The 9,368-nt window shown below is 30.4% G+C and overlaps 1 protein-coding gene and 1 long non-coding RNA gene across 2 annotated transcripts; both read left to right on the top strand.

Annotated features, from left to right (window-relative positions):
- Positions 2,628-7,617, top strand: LOC105166940 (cyclin-U4-1-like). Its single transcript, XM_011086459.2, has 2 exons — positions 2,628-5,789; positions 6,905-7,617. Exons 1-2 carry the CDS (start codon positions 5,464-5,466, stop codon positions 7,176-7,178), a joined length of 600 nt encoding a protein of 199 aa, XP_011084761.1. The 5' UTR covers positions 2,628-5,463; the 3' UTR covers positions 7,179-7,617.
- LOC105166939 lies at positions 8,651-9,368 on the top strand. The gene is made up of 3 exons (XR_848218.2): positions 8,651-8,739; positions 9,197-9,267; positions 9,345-9,368. It is a non-coding gene; the product is annotated as an uncharacterized LOC105166939 (long non-coding RNA).

The following is a 9,368-nucleotide window of genomic DNA, read 5'->3' as shown; positions in this document are numbered from 1 at the left end:
GAGTTATAATTTTTTTTGGCAAAATTGCATTTTTGATCCTACTGGACAAGTAATTTGCAACTTTGGTTCTGTATTTTATGGGTTAAAAAGTTTCCTACATAATTTGGTAGGACCAAATCTGATAGGCTTTAAAGATATTCATATCTGCAATGTTTTCTAATCCTATGAGTTCAAAATTACGAGTGTCTGTTTTTAAATTCTATGAATTCAAATTTACGAGTTTCTTGTAGGAATAAAAGTATAATTTTGCTAAAAAAAAAATTAACATTATTTTTTTAATTTCTCCTCGTGTGTGTGTGTTTGTTTTATCTGTTCATATATATTTTCTCTAATTATATAATTTTCTCTCTCCATTTGTTCCAACTTTTATCCATCAAACTTTTTGTCATAAGTAATCAAAAATTATTTTAATAATTAACAAAAAATGATACATAAATATAAATAGGTTTTAAATTTTTGATATAAAATAAATTTAAACACACATGTTGGCAGTGGCAGTGCCACCCCTACTAGTTAGTATTTTAGATTATCAATAGAGATTTCCATGAAAGTGAACACATATTTTCAAAGAGAATCAGGGCATATTGCTTGAATTGTAAATAAATAATGAAAAGAGTATTTCTTTTAGGCCTATAATGCCATGAGCAAGTCCCAAAAATTATTAAAACTCTTGTTGGTTCAGTTGATAAACACAAATTATTTTTTAATAAATAGTTTTGAATTTGATTTTATAAAAGTGACGAATGATTTTTGTGTCGATCAAAAATAAATCATAAAAAAAAAATTGAGAAGGCCAAGAAAAACCCAAGATATTGAGGGCTATGGATAAGATGCATTCTTAAAACAAGTGGGGAAAATAAATGCAAGCACAATTGACACTTAATATTAATTTTGAAAAAATGATCAACTACACTAAAACCTCTATAAATTAATAAATTCTTTAAAATAATAAAATCTTCCGGTCCCGACTTGGGCCTTTGTAAAAAATCATCAAATTCGATAAGATAATAAAATAATAATTTTTTAAAAAATTCTTTTATAAATATTAGGTCCCATTAAAACTCTAAATTAATAATTCATAAATATTACAATTATAAATATTATGGTAATTTACTAAAATATGAAGTCTGTAATGCTTTACGCATTTGATCATTCATGGATGATTTTGCGATGCCTTTTAGATGAGAAGACATGGTTGGGTGTTATAAATTATTTTATTATCATATTGAGATTTATGTAGTATATGTTTCATTCATAATGCATGGATATATTTAATTGGTTATAATAGTTATTTAATTGCAACGAATTAATGTAAACATGTATATTTAAGTAATTCCAATGAGTTGATACATGTGTCTATGAATATAATAGTTAATTGTATACAATGAATTGATATTATACATGAATATATTTAATTAGTTATAAAAAATTGATTGATGCATAAATATAATGAATGAAACATATATGAATTCATTTATTTTCAATACATATGTACTAAATTTGCTGAATTTAAAAAGTCTCTCTTTTAATTAATAAAATATTAATTTATCGATAAATTAATATCTCTCTAAATTAATAAAATTTCATGGTCCCAAGATTATTAATTTATAGAGGTTTTACTGTAATATCAAAGATAAAAGATCAACTTCAACCATTAGCTAAGAGATCATTGGTGTTGAGTAATGAGTACGTCTCTTAACCTCTACCCTTCGTTCCAAATGCCAAATTACATAAAATCCTCATGTGTCTTAAAAACTCAGTAAAATTTTTTTTTTGATTTGAAAATAGGTAAAAAAAAAAAACTTTTATGTTTTATAAATTCAACTCAAACACCCATCTCCGTTATATATGGCTGACAATGTTAATTTTTAATAAAATAACCGTTATGTCCTTACATATTACATATTGTTCTTTTTTTCAATGACCTATGAATCTTTATTAACTAAATGAGAGCCGTTAGATCTTACTAATTAATCATAATTGTTAGATTTTAAATTTATAAAAAAAATAATGATTTAAATTTATTAAATATATATTATAAAAAATAATTATTTTTTTTAAAAAAAAAAAACCTACCTCGACTCCCCCCGGGCCACCAATCCATCCTAGCTGCCTCCTCCCCCGCCACTCCACATGAAAATACTAATAAAATAAAATAAAAATCCTGAATTCCTGCACCATCGATACTACCCCTACTTCTGGAAAATGCATCTTTGCATTGTCCTCTTTGTCATGAAAATGATTACACTTTTTTTTATTTATTTTTCTATATTAGACATACGGCGTACATCAATTATAAAAACAAATTGAGTGATTTATAAATTTTAAAATATTATCACTTTAATAATATATTTTTAAGATAAAATTATGATACTTATATTCCATTAAAACGGACAATACCTGTCGACGGGTATCAAGTCACAAGCCACATAAAAAATAATAATAACATTATTAATTAGGGTTGTGCTCATAAAGAGTTTATCTCAATCTTATTTTTAAATTATTGAGAGAGAGAGAGAGTCCACTCACAGTCCATCGCTTATTGGGCCGAAGCCCAACAAGGAAACCAAATATCCTCGATTGAGAAATGAATAAACCCTAGATAAGTCCTCTATATAAAGAACAAGAGCAGCGGTCCCTTCTCATGGCTCGTATTCCCTCTTTCAGTTTTTCCTTAGTTTTGTTTCATGTAATTCGAGATGTTGATGAAATTGGTTGAAGGATTATTTCTTTCTTTTGCTTCTTTCTTTTTTTCGTTTTCGATTAAGGAAAAAATGCAGCAGGAGGGAGAATCGCGGTGACGACTCGGAAAATTCAAGCTCAACAGACCGGATTGCAGGTCTCTCTCTTCGGAGATTGTTGCTTGCATGTCGATTACCCCGCTGAACCGAGCGATAACCTCTCTCTCTCTAACTATACGTGTATGGATCTACGTCTGTATCCTTTAATCCGTATTTTTATTCACTGATTCCATTTTTTTGAATTTTTCTTTTGAGCGATTGTTATTGTTATTTGATTGGGGAAATTGTTTTGCGATGAGGATAAAGACGCTCCCTCTTCTGAAATTAAAGTTGAGGATGCTTGCTGGCAGAATCGAACCAATAACTAAATTTGCCGCCACTGAGTAAATCTAATTTCCCTTTTTTTCTATTTTTTCCGACTCATATTTCGCTCATCCGGATTTTTATAAATTTTCTATGAACAGTCAGATTTGATTTTAATTTTTGGTACTTTATTGATGAGGATGAAGCAATATCTTCTATTTCCAACACTTGGACTGAGAGATGAGATCTCATCTCCATTGATGCCACAAAGTTTGCTACTGAATCATGTGGATTATTACCACTAACAACTGCCCAATTCATCATTCGAGTTGTTTTATCTGTTTTTGTTTTGAACTCCTTCCTACTTCACCTTCTTTGTCGATTTTTGTGTTCTATTTTCGACTCGTTTTTAGTTCCATCATTTAAGTTGATTTTTCTCCGACTCTTACGTTCTCATTGCCAAGTTTGCTTGAAAATCAGTGTTTTTATGGTGTGATAGAGGTTGGAAAGGTCATCAAGTGATGAATACATTCATTAATCTTAGGACACCTTTAGACACAGCTTCTTCAGGCTGTGAATGAAAATACTCTTTATTCTGATGATGACCCATTGGATTCAGTTTTCATAATATATCAATGACTCGGACTTAGAAACCCAATTTGCTGACCTGACACGATTGTGCAAGCCATCGGGCTTTCAAGTTCTCAACCTGCCAATAACCCATTTCTCTGAAAGATGAAAGTCTTTAATCACACCAGTTATATTAGAAATGGAATATTACTTAGTTATATTAATCAATAATTTTAGTTTTGATACACACATTGAGAAAATTAAGAAAATAGGATTATTATAAATATGGATAAATTATTTTTACATGAACGGAATAATATGAAGTTTTCTGTTGAAGCGCAAAATTTTGGAACTGCAAGGTATTTATTGTTGGACTATCAATGGTTGCTGGTCACAAAAGTGGATTTAAATTTGAAGTATTACTACTAGAATTCAAAGGAATTGAACTTTTAGTTCCAAATGAAATAATTTAAATAATAGAAACAAATAGAAAAGTCCTAGAGGCAAATTTTGTTCCCAAAATATGGTTAAATTAATGGTTCAAAAATTTCAGTATGGGTAGAAGTAATAAGGATGAATATATTTGACTGACTAATAATTTCATTGATTCGTTCTACACAAATATAGATTGAAAAATGTTGTTTTGAGAGGTTTTTGGTAATTTCACCAATCTTTTAGGACACATGTGTATGGTATTATACTTGATTGATTCTATGTTGTAGTGAAGAGGTATTCACGAGTTTCTAACGTGCCCGGCACCTTTCGAGATCATCCATTTTTGCTATTGATAATTAAAAACTCAGGAGAATGACAAATGATGTATCAATTTTTATAGTCAAAATATTACTCGAGTTTCATATCATTGTGATATATTCAGATGTAAAATTAGGATTAAGGGGTATACTGGTTAAATTCATAATAATAATAAAATATTATTTTACAAGTTAAATTCATATTCAAAAGTAACTGAACCTCATATTCGACCTTTTGTTACTATTCTATAAATGTTTGTTGACTTTGAAGTCATAAAGGATTGGATGATCCTCATTTTGTTGTTGCTATTGTCTTTAATTATTTTGGTGAGAGTTTCTTATTAAATTTCAAAATCTTGGAAGATGGACGTTGTGAATGGTTGAACTATTAGTGGGAGAAAAATCTATGGATGAGTGGTTTAAATTGTGCATAATAAATGAAGTGAAAAATAATTTAGTAAAATATATAATGTTTAAAAATAAAAAATAGATCAAAATCGAGTACAACTCTAGGACCCCATTTGCAATATGCATACTCAATCCATTTATTAACATTAAATAATGAGAATGTGGCAAAAATCTCGCACCATTTTATGATCATCATTATTATTTTATAAACAAAAACCACCGAAATCTATGTACGATGATTTAGGTACTTTTTCATAATTTAAATTCCACCCCTTCTATCCATATGAGATCGATGATGTATCTAAAATTAGATACCAAATCATTTATCCGCTATTTTTTTTGTTTCAACGAGCTGCTTTAATCGCATTTTTATCTTATTTTCGACGAGCTGTTTAATCAGGATCCTCTATGTTTGTCCGAAATACAAATAAGCTCTATATATGGTAAACGAGACGCCTCAAATTAAGGACTAAAATTATAGAATATCTATCTCTCTCTCAAAAATTATCTGGATTGCAATGGACAGTTGAATTTCCAACCTTATTTCTCTCTCATCCCACATATCTCCCAGTCTCTCTCTCTATATATATGGCAGAAGAAAAGAAAATGGCAGAAGCATTGAGATTCTTCATAAGAAAAAACCTTCCAAAATTCTAAGTAAAACAAAAACTGTACATATACATATAAAAATGGAGTTGGAAAGTTGTGATGTTATGAACAATGTGATCAAATACTTGTCTTCCTTTCTCCAAAGGATTGCAGAATCGAACGACGTGTTTGGTGTCCCGTTGAAAACGTCAATCTTTCATGGGTTGACACGGCCAACAATCTCAATCCTGTGCTACATGGAGAGGATCTACAAGTACGCAAACTGCAGCCCGTCGTGCCTCGTCGTGGCGTACATTTACATTGATAGGTTTGTGCAGAAACAACCCCTTTTGCCCATCTCTTCTTTCACTGTGCATCGCCTCCTCATTGCCAGTGTTTTGGTTTCTGCCAAGTTCATGGATGACATGTGAGTTTTCTTCTTCTTCTTGCTTACCTTACCTCTTCAATCCTCTTTCACCAGGAAACAAAGAAAAAAGCCGGTTACCGGTATATTTCGATATGGTTAATACTTTTTCTAACGCAAATTTTAATTTTATAAGGACCAAGAGTGGTAATTTTAGTCTTTTTATGAATTTGTTTTGGCAAATTTTATCATTTTGAAACTTCGTATATTGATTGGAAAAAAAAATTGCTGGAAAAGTGCTTAAGCTGGTCATGTACATGTTACATGTACTTTTCCTGCTATTTGTATTTTTGAAATTATATGATAAAATTATCAAAATAAATTCATTTAGGACTAAACTTGTCAACCTCATGTTTATAGTACTAAGATTGCAATTTTAGCTACTTTTGGTTAATGATTCAACATGTAAAATTAATAGGGGTAATTACGTTTATAATATGTTTACATGAACTATTTTTGTATTTTTGGATAATTATGCATACACCTATTAGAAATGTCAACATAATTAAAACAAACTACCTCTGTTTTTTTAAAATTATGCATACACCTTGCTTTAAAACATCAACATCATTACATAAATTATCCATGTTTTTTGGCTATCAGTGTTGGTTCTATAATTGTATAAAAGATAAAAGTGGTTTATAAAAATAGGCCATAAGTTAGGTGAAAATGTAATTACCCCTAGCTAATAATTATGGAGCAATTATTCAGATATGACCATCTTTAATTTAGGCTTATTGGGGAAAGTCTTTTGTAGTATTTCTTTCCCCCCAAAAAAAAGAAAGAAAAAGAAAAAATCTTTAGTTTTTTTTATTATCTTTACAGTTCATTATTTTTTTCCATATAATTTCTCAATCGAATTTACATTTGCCAAATTCTTTGTTTTCTTAGTTTTGTGTTATCGGTAGAGTTGAGATATTACTGAAAATAGTCATCAGTTTTTCGAAAATAAAAAAATTCAAATTTGTAATCACTACTACCAATGGTTATAGCAATTTTCAAGAAGCAATTATTGGGCTTGCAGCTGTGTATTAGAATATTTGTAATTTTGGATGAAATGATTGAGCAACAATAGCTCAATACCACTGCTCTAAACAACAACAAAATGCTCCCTACAGGTTTTACAACAATGCTTACTATGCCAAAGTAGGAGGAATCAGCACAGCAGAAATGAACCTCCTTGAAATGGACTTCTTGTTTGGCTTAGGATTCCAACTCAGTGTGTCGCCCTCCACATTCCAAACCTATTGCTCTTTCCTCCAAAGAGAAATGCTACTGCAGTCGCCTCCGCTTAATCTACCACCTTCTGCCCTAATTCTTGCAGTACCAGAAACACCCCTTTTTTGCATCAAAGAGGATGGGTCCACACATCAACAACAGCTTGCAGTTTAAGCCTAACTAGGGTGTCAAATTCCAGTTCACATCTTCTATGTTACTGCGTCTCCCATTCCACTTTTTTCACGTATATATGATATGTGTAAAATGTTTTCTTGTAAATGTAGTGGATGTAGATTCTACATATTTTATATAGAGATTTGACAGGTTCCATAGCGATTCTAAATCCCAGTTTGAATATTCTACTTCATAATAGAATTGCATATTATATGCAAACTTTGAGGTATATCTATGTGTGTAAGGTGGGATCTATATGTAAGACGAGACATCAACTTATGTAGATAACTTGGACTGGTTTAAGACACCATGTCCTTTAGTGCAAAGGAGACACCTCGATTTTGCATTAGTCAGGATGTCGGCCAATCGGAATGCCAAAAAGAAGGATGACATTGTATTATTGGAAATGTATTTGAGTGGAATAAATTGTTTCTCTTGACATTGTTGTAAGTAAGAGGCTTGGATGTTATCCACTCTCCATATGATATTTTGTTGTATCGTGCGATTGGTGACTTGGTAAAATTTGGCTCTCTGTCCTTTCTATTCAAATATTCATAATTATTCTGCTAATAAAATTAGTACGGTAGCCTTGTGTAGATTATGGCAAATTGCATGGCACACAACATCAGTCATACGACTGTACATTATAATTTTTTTAATGCAATTTACCTTTACCGAAAAACGATATAATTCAATAAGAGCATATTATGAAAATGTACCCCAATAAGGGTGTGGATGTTTTTTTATTATAGGAATAAACACTCAAGGGATTCTCACTATTTTATATTTAATCACAAGTTACACTTATTAGAATTCTAAAAATGATACGTCCATTATATTATAAAAAAAATTATAATAAAAAAATAATTATCTACTATTAATTTTAAAATAAAATTAATTAGTTGGAAGCCACTTAATTTAAAATTTTCAACAATACTTTTAATTTAATAAAATTGAGGATATTTATTCTATATTATATTTTTATTTTTTGAAATTTGGGTTAGTATTTATATGTTATTCATATGCTATTCATTTTAAATTTTAACGTGCCCTCTAGTAATTCATTTTTTTGTTATAAATATATAAGATCTTTCCAATCAAATTAAGCGTGTCAAAATATTATTTGCCTATTTAGTTAGATACATCATTCATCTTCTAAGTAGTTTAGAGGAATTAGAAGTACTATATATATATATATATATATATTGTTAGAGTTAAATATTATAATTAATTCCTTATGTTTCATTTAGAATCATTTTAGTTTCTCAAGTTCATTTCTTGACGTTAACATCTCTAAACTTTAACTTTGTCTCAAATTAATCATTCTGATCAAATTATAATTTGGGATAAAATGATGAGTTTAAATTTTTTTTTCTCACATTAGTCCCTAAATTTGTAAGTTGTCAACGTGGAGTTTAATGGAGAGTTTCTCGGCCCGGCCCGTGAAAGTACAATAGGGTGTATTTAGATATTTAACGGGCAAATTTTGTTACCGTTTTGAAACTCACAACACACCCTTCATCCTCCTCCAGCCCCCAGCCTCGGTTTTCTTCTTCTTCAGGTAGGTACTTCTTGTAAGTCATCAACTCAAAACAAGTGAGTTTTATTTAAGTTTCTTGATTTAGGGTTCTTGCATTGTGAAATTAAATGTATCTTGGTTCAATAAATTTGTCTGCCCGACGGAAAACTTTCTTGAAGATCACCGAATTCTTGAATTACACTGTTTTACTCTTTTTTTTTATTTCCCTGTACTTTTTTTGACTATATATCTTCCTTGCGTGCCCTAAATGTAGGGAATTCTTGTACTCTCTTTTGTTTGGATGAAGAATGGGAAGGAGTTTCTTTTAACTGACACTGTTGGCTTCATCCAGAAGTTACCAACAAGACTCATATGAACATTTCTCCTATGTCATGGTCATTCCCCGTTATTTCTGATTGTGTTTTGTTATGTTCAGTGAATTAAATCTTGGCTGTTTTATTTAATTGATGTTTCTTTCAACCAATCATTTTTCTTCTAGGTAGCTGCTTGTAGGGCAACTCTGCAAGAGATATATGAGTCATCACTTCTATTACATGTGGTGGATATTAGGTATGATTGACCATTTGAAGAGTAGACTGAAAATCTCAACTATACAGCTCCTAATTACATTGTTCAATTTGGATCAGCCATCCACTGGCAGAGCAACAGAT

This window comes from Sesamum indicum, linkage group LG7, assembly GCF_000512975.1.
Source record: "Sesamum indicum cultivar Zhongzhi No. 13 linkage group LG7, S_indicum_v1.0, whole genome shotgun sequence".
Lineage (NCBI taxonomy): Eukaryota > Viridiplantae > Streptophyta > Magnoliopsida > Lamiales > Pedaliaceae > Sesamum > Sesamum indicum.
Note: the sequence above shows the minus strand (reverse complement) of the source record. Positions and strands in the feature narration are given on the sequence as shown.

Bases quoted from the DNA above. Each gene is read 5' to 3' on its own strand.
- LOC105166940 (XM_011086459.2), top strand. From the start codon at position 5,464: ATGGAGTTGGAAAGTTGTGATGTTATGAACAATGTGATCAAATACTTG. The intron at 5,790-6,904 runs GTGAGTTTTCTT...TGCTCCCTACAG, and splicing joins GCCAAGTTCATGGATGACAT to GTTTTACAACAATGCTTACT.